At 38.5% G+C, this 15,125-nt stretch overlaps 1 protein-coding gene across 2 annotated transcripts in view; it reads right to left on the bottom strand.

Annotated features, from left to right (window-relative positions):
- Positions 1-10,173: 10,173 nt before the first annotated feature.
- DGKQ (diacylglycerol kinase theta) overlaps positions 10,174-15,125 on the bottom strand; it is a 101,857-nt gene continuing 96,905 nt past the window's right edge. For both annotated transcript variants that reach the window (XM_031942662.1, XM_031942663.1), the window contains exons 21-23: positions 14,760-14,871; positions 13,987-14,139; positions 10,174-11,269 (exon numbers count right to left, since the gene is read on the bottom strand). In XM_031942662.1, coding sequence (XP_031798522.1) covers positions 11,165-11,269; positions 13,987-14,139; positions 14,760-14,871 — 370 coding nt within the window. In that variant the 3' untranslated portion in view covers positions 10,174-11,164. The remainder of the gene's footprint in view (positions 11,270-13,986; positions 14,140-14,759; positions 14,872-15,125) is intronic.

The raw sequence follows: 15,125 nt of genomic DNA, 5'->3' as shown, positions 1-15,125 counted from the left end.
CTAGTTCTGACATTTTATGATATTATGATTTTTAGAAGAGCAGAACTCTTGAATTTGTAGTTTTTGTTTTATTATCTCAAATGGCCTAAAATTCAAGCATGACCACATTTTTATCAATGACTTATTTGCCATTTTAATTATATTTTTATAAATATTACTTCTAAGTCATTAATAAAAATCAGATACTTGGAGGAAGACTGAGACGGAATATCTCTGACATTTACTGATGACAAATGTAGGAAGGACATAAGGGTATGCTGGTAAATGTTTTAACAACCAGGTTTCTGAGGGGAATAAGGGTTTCACATGAGACACATTTAAACTTTTATCTGTATTATTAACATTTTTTCCCTCACTTTTTAAAGTCTAGACAATCAACTAGACAATAAATCAAGCCTGGATAGTTAGGCTGATTTCTAAGGTGCAAATGCTCACCCTGAAAATTTAACAATCTGATCTTGAGTTGGTACAAGTTATCTCCATCATATTTCTGGATGGCTAGGCAATGTGTTGGAAGACAGGAGACTAAAAGGTATTTAAAAGCTGGAAGTACAGGTTGAATATAAGAAAATGAAATTAATAAAGATAGATGTAAAAATGATACTTGATATGTTTTTTTTTCCCTTGGAGGCTTTGAATATAGAAGCTTTGACATTATTTTCTAAGTGTGTGTTTTGCTGTTCCTTGTCACCAAGCTATGTGGTCAGAATATTTTTCTGTTGTTTGCTCATTTTCCCAGCCTGTTACTTGGCTTTTAACTCCTTGTTGAAGTAGGGCTCTGTTTTCAGGATGGATGGTGCACTGTCCCAAACTTCAAGGGTTTTGTGCAGCTGTTTTCAGAGATACTTCTAGGGACCTATAAGTTTTCAGTTCTTCCAAGATGTCATGATTTAAAAAGTATATTTACTACTCTCCTGGTCTATGACCACAAGCACTCTTTTCTGCCATGGAACAGGGAGGAGAATCCCTGATCTACTCTGACTGTAAGTTTTAGCATGTTACTGCTATTCCTTACCCTGGAACTGTGAGTCAGCGACCTGGATCTGAGTATCCTGCCTCAATGCTAGCAAAAAAGACCATTGTAATTTCCTTCTGACTAGCTGTTTGACCCCCTCATCATCTGTGGGCTGAGACCTTCAGAAGCAACTAATTCAGTAGTTCCCAAGGCCCACTCTTGGTTTGCTGAGACTTTTCTCACACCCTAATGCAACAAATCCTTTCTTACAGCCTTTCAAGTCGTCCTTGGTGTTTGTGGGCTGAGAGATCTAGAAAACACTGTTGCCACCACTGATTCAAAGGCCTCAAGATAGGCTTCTGGTTTGCTGGGGCCAGGGCTGTACTGCACCAGAATTGTAATCCAGTTTCACTCTGATGTAACAGGCTTTTTTTTTTCCTGTTGATCTCCTAAATTGTCTTTGGCTGGAAAATTGTTCCATTCCATCTTCTTGTGGGTTCTGATGCTCTAAAATTTGCTCAGAGTTAGTATTTAAAACTCTGTGGAGGTCAGCTTAAGTGAGACCCTGCCTTTACTCTGACATTTTGGCTCTGGCTTTGGATACTTGGAAAAAAGAACTCTCAATCTATTAAAAGTCTGATTACATTAGATCAAAGAAAGAGATGAGTGTAATAAATGTAGAGCTAGTTGGGTTTTTTAATGGAGGAGAGGAAAGAAAAAAAAAAAACAAAAAAAGAATTAAGGTCTCAGAAATGGACACAATGGTGCTCTAGTCTGATCACAACAATGTACAATGTGACAGGATATTATGCTTCTCTATTATAGCATCCTAAAATGACACTAAGCAGTTAGATGGCACAGTGGTTTAGAGGGCCAGGTGTGATCTCAGGAAAATGAGTCTTCCTGAGTCCAAATATAGCCTTAGACACTTACTAGCTGTGTGACTCTAAGGCACTTTACCCTCTTTGCCTCAGTTTCCTCATCTGTAAAATGAATTGGAGAAGGAAATGGCAGGCCACTCCAATATCTGTGCCATGAACAATTCAAATGGGGTCATGAAGAGTCAGATATGACAAAACAATTGAGCAACAACTACAAAAATAACAGGAAGCCTTTTTGGGTTCCATGTCATAATTGTTAACCTACTATACTGGTGTTGTCTTTTCTTCCTTCCTTCCTTCCCTCGCTCTTTTTATTCCTTTCTTCTTTCTTCCTCCCTTTCTTCCATATTTTTTCCTTCCTTACTTTCTTTTGAGTCTTCCCACACAAAATTATTGATATAGAAATGTCAATATACATAATTGCACATCTACAACCTACATCAGATTGCTTACTAGAGGAATAGAATTTGGAACTCAAAACTTTAAATTGTTTTTATATGTAATGAGGAGGGGAGAATAAAACATCATTTAAATTTTTTTTTTAATGAAGTAGTCTCTAGAAGGAACTGCCACAGCATAAGTGCTTTATTTCAAATACTCTGGAACATCTGACTATGACTCAACTTACTTATAAGTCAGCATCTCCACTGGATAGCAAAGCATACCAAAAAGGATCATTTTTGAAATATTAGGACAACTCATGACTCTCTGAATTCAGTAAGGTAACAAAACAAATCCAGAGGTGTCCAATCAGCAAATATTTACCAAGTGCCTACTCTGGGCACTTTTATTTTATGTCTCCTTCCCCTACCTGTTGCTCAGGTAAAAGTGCTAAGGAGAATCGGGGTCAACCCGAAGGAACTATTACAAGAAAGTAGAACAGCAAGAGGGTTGGATATTCCATCCGATATCTAATCAGCCCTTGAATAATTGAAGGTTGACTGTAATACCTCCTTAATCTTTTAGGTCACATCCCTATCGTCTGCCTTCCTACCTCTGTGGCTAATATTGTAAGACATCTGCAAGATGTCTGTAAGATATTTTTCTTTTAAAAATATGAACAGTGAGACAAATGTTCCCAATGACGTTCAAGTTCCATAGCAACTCTTCCTGTGTACATAGACCAAACTTCCTTATAAATCAACATTGGCTGTTTTTATAACAATCGGTCTCCTTTGGTTTGCCCATTCCTTACTCCAGTTATGGAAAAAGAAAACAAACCTCAATTTATATTTTTATTAAAATGCAGCCTCACAGTAGGAAGAGATCTCTAGGTTCACTGAGAGAATCTGAACCCCAACTCAGTGGCAATGTATGTATGAAGCTATTGAACTTGGCTGACCTTCATTTCCTACCTTGGGGCAGCCAGATGGCTTAAGCACAGATAGAGCACTGGCTCTGGAGTCAGGACCTACGTTCAAATCCGACCTCAGATACCATTGTGTGATGCAGAGCAAGTCACTTAACCCTAAATGCCCTGCCAAAACCAACCGAAAAACAACCTGCCCTATTGGTGTCAAAGGATCTTGAAAGGATGGAGTGAGATAATACACAGGAAAACATGTATTAGTAAACTGGCATATTGTTACCATAGTGTGGTCTAAGTAATGTCTCCTTTGCCTTTACCTCTTTTTTTGAAACCTTTCTGCTTGTCTTGATGGTACATTAATTATAGGGGAACATATTAAATGAGTACCAACATGGGGGGTCTGAAGCTAGCTGATATTTATCACTTACTGCCTCAAAACTTGCATTTGAGAAGTAGCAGGAGGAGGGAGCTGTTGTCTTAGTCTGAGTAGCTAAGAGATGATCCCTTCACCTCTGATCTTTTTAAGGAAAAGTCCCAGAGATTTTCTTTTTTCCACACTTACACTGAAGATATGGCCTTTTTTTCACTTGGGTGAATTCTGCCTCATTGACAACTTCTTTCCACTAGCCCTCAGATATGAACACCCTTGGAAACTGTTTCCAAGACTCGGAATGCAGTTCTGTGCACCACCCCTGAGACTTTGTGACTCCAGCAGGATTCCTTAGCATAGGGAGGATTTGTAATAACATTAGGTTTTACCGGGCCTGCTGAGAAGCTCATGTTCATCGGGGCCAGCACGAGCAACATCCTATGAGGTAAGAAGGCAGGGGCAAACGCCCTTGTGTCTGGGAACTCGACTTCACTTTTTGCAGGGTGAGACTGAAGATCTCCAGACACAGAAACAAGACAGACCATTAAGTCTCAAGTTCATTAACTGTAGAAATGCTTTTAAGGCCAGCATACATCATACTTTGAAGCTGTCATCTTTCTGCCATGATCGACACTACAAAGTATCTTTTGTTTTGCCTTAGTTTAATTTGTTTTTATAAATATACCTTAAAAATGCACTCTGGTCATCTAGAGTATGCAGTGGCTGGGCTTGGATGAAAGAAAGTAGTAGGTGCTGAGATTGTGCACGGGGATCTACTGAATATCAGGTCACCACCGCAGACTACAGGGTGGGGATCTGAGATTCAATGAGTTGCTTGGAAGCTGCCCCCAGACAGCCTCTATATAAGCAACCCATTATGATTATTAACCCTCTTATAAAATCATAACAGAACTCCCTGCCTTTCTTTGGAACAATTAACTTGCCCCCTAGTTGAGTGTGGGGGAGAGGAAGCTCGGAGTTCCCTTGGTTGGGGACTTATCATCAGCAAATGTTTGATTTGTATTCCTATTTTGCCTAACTATATACCTGGGGTCATGCAGAAATTTCTCAGGCAAAAAGGGGTCATGAGTGGAAAATGTTTAAGAAAGCTCTGATTTAAATGACACCAGTCCTTCAAGAATTACATTCTATTGGGGAATCTATCCTGAAGAACTCTACCCAGAGGTAGGCAGAGCTAACAGGCCTGAGTGTGACGAGGAACAATCTTGAAGATCATGAGTCCGGGACCAATATGAAGTAGATCCCAAAGTGGGAAAGTAGGAACCTAGCTGAAATACCAAGAACTAGGGGGTCAACAGTGAGGTTCAGGATGTCTATTTTGTACATCCAACTTTTTGTTGGCTTTGAGCTATTCTCATGTAAAAGGACTGCCCCTGTCTACTGTTGCCTCCAAATTTGGCTGCCTTCACGACTACATACATAAAGCCCCTGCTCTGGTGACAACCTTGCCTTTCTCTTCCAGAACTCTTCTTTTTGTGGGGTTAGGGCTCTTCCTCAGGCCAGCTGCAAGAACAACTACTCTCACCACATGTAAACCTTAATGTGTAACATGCATATAAGTCAAGGATCCATGATAGATAAGTAACTAGATGGATATCTATAGTTCTTTATTATAGAAAGTTATATCTATATAGATATACATATATAACTGTATATGAACATGTGCATGCACATGTATATATGTACATATAGACATGTATATATGTACATACATACATGTGAGGCAGATCATAATCTATTTCTCCCTTATATAGACTCAGCTGATTGCCTGGGCCTCAGAGAAGTTATATAACTTGCCCATAATGTCCTGACTAGTAATTATCACTGGCAGAACTTGAACCCAGCACTCACTACACCATTTCAGGTTTCCTCTAAAGTGCTGTAAAATTTCAAGTTGTTATCATTATAACCCCAATTTTCAAAGAGAAACAGACACCAATATACAATGGAAATGACCAGTACTGTATTTGTCACAGATATAAATTATTTTCTATCTCTGATACCCATAAATTATACATAGAGTTCAGAATTCAGGTCAGTGCAAAGTGCAGTCAGAAGAAAACCACCACATGGCCACAACGCAAAATATATACAGAAAACAAGTCTAGGGACACGAAGACAAAACTCATATTTAAATATAAAAAGAAAAAGTTCACCTTAATTTTCTTTGTACACTGACTACAATTTAGAAACAATGATTCTTATGGATCAGGAACCAATACAGTGGCTTGCCAAGCAACAAATAGAAACTAGTAACACCATTAATTTTTTTTTTTAAGATGAAAAACTGCAAGTAAACATATGCAATGAGAATTCTCATACTTGAGGCACATGATGAGAAAATGATATTCCATCACAGAATGGTTTATAGGTACAATTCATCTGTTCACAGAGTTTGGCAGAAGCTTGAAGAGGGATAAGCAAGAAATTAGAATTGGAAGGTGCTAACTGACCCACCTGGATTGGTTCCTTGGCATAGGCCACATGGTTCCACTTTGACACTTAAAAATTAATGTTGTCACATACTGAGGCACTCAGCTTCTCAAACTTGGTTCAACTTGAAGAAAGTTCGTTGTCTATTTTTTCTTTTAAATTGTTTTCCCCCAACCCATTCTTTTCTTACCTTGACAAGGAATGGAAAGCATCAAAAGGATTTCTTAAAGCCCACAACTTCATGGACCCAAACTTCTTTTGAGAATAGGAAAATAGGTACATTGTTTATTGCCAAATTGATGAAATAAAGACACCAAAATGTCAATTTAGACAGAGAGTTATCTAATCCTAGCTCCTTCCATAATCAAAGATTGCCTCCATTTCAAATGCTCTGTTTCATACCACACTTTCAAGAAAGGTCACTGGACGAAGCAGGGGCCATCTGAGCAACACTGAAAGCCATTGTCTTCATACCTGGGGACCAAATGGCCTGTTATCTCTAGAAACCAGTTTGGTTCCAAATGTAAGAAGGAATATTACATAATCTCAGTCATTCATTAATGTCTTCTAAGCAACTACTGTATACAGATCACTGGCCCAGTTAAATTCTTCACAATCAAGGGATTTTCTATTCTTTTAAAATAGAGATAAAATTTGAGACAGAAATAGCAATGACCAAAGTCCAGAGTTTACATAATTTTTTCCTTCAGGGGTCCTCAAAAGACATCCTATGTATCATCTTATTTATCTTAACACATTTTAAAAATTAGTCTTCTTCATCAGGAATAACAAGGCAAAGCAAAAACTGCTTTTTATCTTTTTTTTATGCCGAAATCTAGGCATAGTAAGTTTAAATTAATTTTAAAGGTCAGCCTGAATCAATGAACAATTCAAAGTAGAAAAAATTTCTGAAAAAAAAAAATCAGTCTATTTTCAAGTACATTCAGAAACTCAATTAAGCTTAAAATATATAACCTGCTTAAAAAACTTATAATTATTTGCAATTTGCATGTTAACTATCAGCAAATGTGTACTTCTAAAGTGCTCGACAACAATTTGTTGGATTAAGTAGGTTAAAAGTTGCTTTGCTCCTATCCAAACATATTTATTTACACTGCTAACTTGTTCTGTAAAGCTATATTCCTAAGTAAACTTTGCTCAAGTCTGCTCCTGACTTACAAATTCTGATCTAGAGACTTCCAAATAAATGGGGTTGACTATGTTCCAGCAGCTGGAACTTATTCCTTTCCAAATAAATGAGGTTGACTATGTTCCAGCAGCTGGAACTTATTCTTTGTAAACTTCAGGGAATGTAAGAGTTAAAAGAAGAGTCTCATTCCTTCTAGGCCATAGCCTGGACACAGACAATAGTAACACATAGTTCATGAAAATACAAATCTCATGTCTGAAAGCACAAAGAAAAGAATTCTTAAGTCACATCTTCGAGGAATACATGAATATAGAAAGAGGGGAATTAATCTTTGGATTTTTGAACAATGAAATAACATTACACGTGATTTTCAGAATCAAAAGATTTTTTAGGCAATCATTTGTAACTATCCAGCAATATTTGACCCTAAATCAATCCCTCCCTGATTGTTCTCAGCTCAGCATTCAGCCCGTCAGAACCTAAGGAAAGATTGATAGAGGAAAGGTCTTAATTAGCCTAAGGATGGAGGAAAATCCTGTAGCATGATTATGTATGGACGTTCATGTACTAGTCTTTTGTCTTCTAGAAAGACAAAAGTCCACTCCTCTAATCCATCATCAGATGGCTGAAAACCTCAGCACAGTACAAAACACATTACTTATCACACAAGAACGGAAAAATGTTTATCCTCTTCTCCCTCAGGATAGAGAATCCTGGTTTTCATTTCTGTCTTCAGGATGCCTTCTTCTTTGTGGGGGTAAAAATAGAAGCTTGAAACGCCACATGGAGCTGTTTTCCTTGGCTAGCTACCTAAGCCCATACTCTACTATAAACTGTTTCCTTAGAAATTACCCACTTATCTAAAACTTAAATGAACATCTTTGGTCGGCCCCAGTATGATAGTGACCATTATAATCTTCCCATTTCTCCTAACTCTGGAAGTAGGAGATAGGCTTTTCGGTTTTAGTTATTGGAGACAGCTAGCTCTAAAGAATGGAAAGAAATGAGATTGAGAGCAAGGAGAGGTGTGAACCCATTTAGGAGCATGGGAAACTACATCCTCTCTCTGGGCTTCATGTTCTTCCTCAGTCAAACCATGGGAATAGACTTGATGGGTCTCTAAGCTCCACAGTTCTGTAATGGTCAGTGTTCTAAAGTATTAAACAGGGCCAGCATCCCACTTGCCAAGAGAAAGTTAAGAGGCATGACTCGACAGAGTTAGTTTTTAAAACATCTTTAAAAAAATAAAAGGAATACTTTTTGCTGTGTGCTTCATTTGTTATAGCTTTTAGAGCAAAACAACCACTTACTTTCATATAAAAATTGAAACACTTAAATATAGGGTCTGTCTGGGTCAGCAGGAAAATTCCAAATGTCTCATCAGCTCTCTCCTGGAAAATATAGTCTTATAAACTCAAATAGCCCCAATTTCCTCCATGTCCACTTCCCCAGAGAGGAGAGTAACTTTAAGCAGACTCTGTCATCTATTGGGGATTACCCAATATGGACCTTCCGCTGAGAAATCAAGTACCCTGCTATTTTATAATTCTTATTTAATATAAAAATACTGACCATAAAATATAGAATATGAGATGATTAAAAAATGCCTCATATATTTTAAAGCATTTATATTGTCTTTTAATGAAATATTTCCATATTTCTTATAAACGGATGGCCCTCAGAAGCCATTGAGGAAATTGAGGCTTAGGAAGGTAATGAGCACTGGCAGTGGGGTGGAATGGGGAAAGGGGGATCTCATTCATCTCCAGAGTCAGAACTCTTTACACATTTCCATAGGTTGTACAAAGGATTAAGGGACTTGGCCTAACGCACAGGAAGAATTTATAATCTCTTAAGTTTTGGGTTGGATTTAGCATATCTAAATTTTTTTTAATTCTCATTTTGAAGTAAAACAGGTATTTGCAATTGAAACACTGGGAGTTTAAATAAGCAGTCAGGCAGCCTCATCTGTTTCCTAAAATCATTCATAGCCCCTGAAAAATGGATCTTTCCTCAGTCTAACAAAATGTAAACTTTCATGTTTCTTTAATTAGCTCAGCTGGATTTGCAGTTAATCTGCCCAGGGAACCACATGTCAGGGTCACTCATCCATCTAATGAACGAGGCCAGGTTCCCACAACTTATGGCCAAAGCACCATTTTAAAGAAGAGTGAGTGGACACTCATCATATAGCCAATGGCAGCCCCAGTGGGATGTTTCAACAAAATGGTCCCTGTCACATTGCGACTACTGATCCTGACTTCAATCCAAAGAGGTAGGATTTGAGGTTGAGGGAGGTCATCAGGTCTGAAGGATGGAGCTGAAGCCGAATGCCCAGGAGTACTGAGCACATCTGTCAGTACCATTAGGGAAAGAATGACCCAAGCACTCATGTAGACTGTTCCCTCTCTTGGTCCAGCTCTCTGAGGGCACCATAGGAAAAGTTCTCTGGCACGGAAAATACCAAATGTTCAGAACAGAGGCCATTTGGGGTCCACTTTCTCTATGTAGACCAGACTAAGTAAGAATTTAGTATAAAACTACCAAGTCAAAGAAATAATGGCTCTTCATTGTTAATTCAGTCTTCTTAGTTGAAGTACCTCTGAAATCTTTAGAAAACATTTCTAATTTTAGTGCATCACCCAGCCTCTACAACCCCACACACCTGGCAAGAAATAAGAACATCTACAGAATGGGAACTTTTTTCCTCCAAAGGGAAATGCTTAACTCTTTGTACAAATTTTCATTCTGAAAGAATGTAGCATTCTTGTGGGATAAATGAAGTCCTATTATCCACTGCCTCTTTCCATATTAGCAAAGTATCATTCTTGGGTCTACCTGATCAAACTGGCTACTGCACTGGCCAAGATGCTAAAGAAGGATGGGCCAGTAAAAAGAGGAGGAAAGTAAAGGCAAGAAAATACCCTTCAAGGGATTGTTTCCAGAAGGAAGTCTAGGAGGGAGAAAGATAAGACATTATAGTAACATCACTAGTCTTGGCTCTCAATGTGAAGCCCTCTTGTGGGGATAACAGGCCATAAGAGGTGATTTGTCCAAAGAAAACAACAACAAAAAAATCCATCTCCTTACCCTTTATCTGCTCAATTGAATCTGCTCTTTTTCCTTCTAAATTTTTTTCATAGATTACTTTCTTTCTTTAAAATTCATTTTAATTCAATGGCACTACTGTATACACACTGGGGGTCTCTGGCACCCTTAAGTACATAATTTAAAGATAGGTATAGAGTGTCCATTGGAGATGACATCTTCTGTCAAGCAGTTAGGAATATATGTACACGTTGACCACAGATTCTCACCACAACAAAGTCTGGCACTTGGGAATGGGGAATGTAATAAATATGACTGATCCCATAAATGTCTCCATCAAACACTTCAAAGATATTGGGATAAAATGGCTATGTTAATATAACTTGTACTACCAAACTGCAGCTTTGGACAGGATGTGACCAAAGCTAAAACTGTGTGGAAGGCCTCATTAGGTTTTCTGTAAACACCCACAACAACCAAGAATTTAATGAAAAGCCAGCTTGATGCCAGATGAGTCTGGCCTTAGTAATGGAGATCAACGCCCACACCTTTTCTGATTCTTGTTTTCCTGGGAGTAGTTGTGTACATGAGAAGCCTTTTTTTTTTTTTTTCCATTGGTCTGGGAAGAGCATCCTAAGGACCTGACAAAAAAGGGCCAGAAATTACATTCAATGGATAAGTAGATGCTTATGGTTTGATTCTGGTGCGGAGTCAATAAGTGAGTTTGTCCCCAAGCCTATGCTGGGGCTAATCTGTTTCTTCTTCTAACTTCTTTATATGGCAAACCTCAAGATGAAGGAATAGGTTCCTAAAAAGCCATGAAATGCACACATTTCCAAGCTAAGAGCACAAGGGGCAGATGGGATTTAACACATGGGAAACATGATGAAAGGGCAGCAATGAGCATGGAATATCAGCAAGCCTTCCTTTCCCATTCTCTGTCCCAGCCCTGGGGTGCACTGGGAGCCATTCACTGGCTAGGGCTCCACATCCTGTTCTATTTCAGCTCTCCTTCTAAGCCTCCGAAACTCTCCATTCTGGTATCCTTCATGCTTCCTGTTCCTTTTTTCGGCTTCTGCTTTGACTTTTTCAACATGTGAACCTGTAGAGGTAGCAGAAAAAGAGATGAAGGTTTGTCATTAAACTGTTATGTAGTCATGTATATTTATTGTATATCTAATTTATACTTTAATATATTTAATATCTACTGGTCATCCTGCCATCTAGGGGAGGGGGTGGGGGGAAGGAGGGGAAAAATTGGAACAAGAGGTTTGGCAATTGTCAATGCTGTAAAATTGCCCATACATATAACTTGTAAATAAAAAGTTATTTAAAGAAAACTGTTATGTAATGGAATCAGAGGTTATAGAATAACCAGACTTTAGAATTGTCAAAGATAATCCAATGGATCTGGAGGGAGAGGAACTAGATTTGAATCTTGGGCAACCTATGAGAACTTGGGCAATGATCCTTACTTCACTGGGCCTCAGTTTCTTGATCTGTAAAATGAGGTAGGACAAGATGACTTCTAAGATTCTACAAATACTCTCTCTTTACTGATAGGAAAATCATAACCAGAAAAGGAAAGGAACTTGTTCAAGGTCATATAACAAATTAAGTATCAGCATCATGCCCTTTTCAAATAGATGCTTTTTGTTTTTAAACAATAGCATTTTTCCTTAGACATCCCCCCTTCTAAAATCTACATCATAATAAAGAAAAGCAGTTAATCAAAATCTAAATGATGATACCTGACAGTGTATCGACAATGTAAACACATACCCTGCTTGTGGTGTTCCACATGTCTACTGAAAGAATACAAGGAGGGCATGAGGGAGGGAGAAAAGGAAGAAAGAGGAATGGAGGAAGGCAAGGAGAGAGAAGGTGGAAAGGAAGGAAGGAAGGGAGGAGGGAAGGAAAAAAGGAAGGAAAGGAGGAAAAGAAGGAGGAAAGGAATAAAGGAGGAAAGGAAGTAAAGGAAGAAAGAGAGAAGGAAGAAGCAAGGGAGGGAGAAAGAAAAGAATGAAGAAAGGAAGGAAAAAGAGAGGAACTTAAGGGAAGAAGGAAGGAATTTAACCAATATAATCTCATTTGATTCTCTTAAGAACCTTGAGAGTTTGGCACTATTGTTATCCTTTTCTACTTGGATTATTCAGAAAGAGAGCCTGAGAAGTTTATGCAATTCTGCCTTACTTAAATCAGATTCATAAACAAGTCATCCCCCCAAATCTTCATTGGTCTTCTTTGAAAACAAAGGATTAACAACCAAAGTTGAGGAAACTGAGGCAGATTAAGTGACTTGCCTGATGTGAACTTTGATCTGACTCTGTCTGCAGCTCCACCTAGCTATATCTAAGATGTTGTTTGTCCTTTGTCCCAAGTCCCTGGGACTTAGGGTTCATTAGAGCTGATTATACCTTCTACTGACGTTTTTATTTCCATTTTATAGTTAACATGTACACTGTTCTCCAGGTTCCTGTGATTCTCTCCTGAGACATATCACATGACTGTTCCAGATGTGGCAGGGCTCTCATGCACCAAGTTATTTATTAATGTAACTGCTGCTAGATGAGGTCACACAAAACCCAATTCAGAAAATGGATTCTGGGAATGAAAGCCACTTCAAAAAAGGTCACCCGTTTTGTCTTTCCATAAAAAGAACAAAAAAAGTATGGCAGGCTTAATTTTTCTACAATTATTAGAAAATAACTTTAAAATCTTAACCAAATAGCACATTCACAAGAAATCTTGGCTCTCACTGCAAAAGAACTGGAAGAAAAAAACTTTTTTGCTCCTGAAAGAAAAATGCTAGGGGTTATTTTTTTCCTCCTTCAGCAATTCAAATTTTTTTTATTGATGTCCTTTGTTTCTCTAGCACTTTCATTTCTCAATATATTCCTCAGGCAGGGAGCCATCCCTTGCAACAAAAAATAAAAAAGAAAGAGAAAACTAAAAGCGATTCAGCAATATTAACCAATACATCAACCCAGCCCAGCGGTATATCAAGCTCTCTGACCCTTCTATCTGCAATAAAGTGGGGGGAAGGAGGGGAGGAGATGCAGAGAAATGCTGTTTTCCTAATTCATCCCACACTCGGCTGTCTTAATCATCTTGGAACTTGACTCCCATCATGGCCTCTAATAAGGGACACATTAAGACCCCATATCATCTTTTAGATAATGATAACTACTCACATCTCTAAAGCATTTTGTTTACATATAGCATTTTCCTTCACAACTTTTGTGGGATTGGTAATAATGAAAGGGCATAATTTATAATCTCATTTTTATGGCAAATGAAATAGGCTAAGATATGGAACAACTTGCCCAGGTACACAGTTAGCAAGGTTTGGAAGTGCAACTGAGGTCTTATGAGGAACCTTTTCCAATCCATAATTTCTACCTGAGATCTAAACTCTTATGTCTGGCATTTATTACTTCATACCTTATTAACACAACTTGCTCCACTCCAAGCAAATCTATTTTCTTACTGTCCTCAATATAGATTTTTAGCCTCTAGGGCTGAGTTTATGCTTCTTCCTTTGTCAAATTCTCCTATCTTAACAGAGGTTTCGCCGTTGATTTGCAGTATGAACTCGTGCAAACTACTCTGCCTATCTGTGTCTCAGTTCAATCACTTATAGAATTAACACTGACTCTTTTACTTTCAGAGGTTTGATATGAAAATGAAATGATGTTGAAAAAATGTTGAAAGTACTTTGTAAGCTATTGTACTAGAATAAGACATTTATATTAAATATTGTACTAGAATAAGACATTTATATTAAATATAAGATGGACATGGTCTGAAAATGTATACCTTTGGTCCAGCAGCAGAAATGATCATGTGGCCTGGGGACTGAACCCACGGCTCCCCATCAACTTGTACTGGGATTGGCTTGAGGAGGGTGACTCGGAAATAGGAACCTTGAGCAATTCGGATTCCTGAACGCAATCCCCCCTGCACTTGGCCCTGTGAGGATGAAGGGAACTATTCAGTGCTTCCCACCCTCATAAGCCAAAGGCAAAATTCTAAACAATTTATATAAAGTCAGAATAGTAAACACCCATAGAGATCTACAAGTAATATACCACAAAGATTTCTCACTCTTCATTGCTCCTCTACATTCTAACCATCCTTCAGGATCTAGCTCATGTCCAAATCCTCTAAGCTGGATGTCAACAGAATGAGGAGGACATTCCACAGAGGGAGAGAAGCAGAAGTGAAATTAGTTTTATCATATACAGAGAAAAGGGAGAGGAGCCTGGTCTAGATGGGAAGGAGGGGAACAAAAGGGGATAACAGTTAAGATGAAGTAGCTTATTAAGGGCTTTGAATTGTAGGTTGATGATCTAGGATTTTATCCCATAGCCAATGAAGAGCCATAGATGGTTTGACTAGAGATACTAAACTCACCAGCTGCCATGTCTTTGGATTTTTCAAGATGACCCTCTCCCTTTTCTTTTCCCTTTCCCTCCCCTCCCAATCTTTGAACTCCAGAGAAACCCAATTACCCTCTGTGAATTCTATCACAGCAACATGAAGCTCTCAACAAGAGGGAAGAAGCAAATCCTGCTTCTCAGAGAACTTACCATGTGAACAACGCCTGTCACCCCAACCACCTCCAGCAGACCATCATCAATCCGTGGCTTCTCAAACCGAGAATCATTGTCAGACCCCCAGAGATCTGCTCCAGAGCCCCAGCTGCATCAACAAAATCAAGAGCAATGGAGGTGAGAAAAATCTGGGATCATGCTTCAAAAGAGGTGGGGATATGGTTATTTTGGGAAAATGAGGCTTCTTTTTAAATACTCCATAATCCAAACTACTCATTCATACTGATCTGCTCTTGAAGAGTCTTATCTCTCAGGTTTCATAAAACTAATGAACCAACCTCCTTTGAGGACAGTTTGGGTCCTCCACCTCCATGAAACCTTCCCTGATCTCTCTAGTTGGAA

The sequence above is a fragment of the Sarcophilus harrisii genome, chromosome 6 (genome assembly GCF_902635505.1).
Source record: "Sarcophilus harrisii chromosome 6, mSarHar1.11, whole genome shotgun sequence".
In the NCBI taxonomy this organism is placed as follows: domain Eukaryota; kingdom Metazoa; phylum Chordata; class Mammalia; order Dasyuromorphia; family Dasyuridae; genus Sarcophilus; species Sarcophilus harrisii.
Note: the sequence above shows the minus strand (reverse complement) of the source record. Positions and strands in the feature narration are given on the sequence as shown.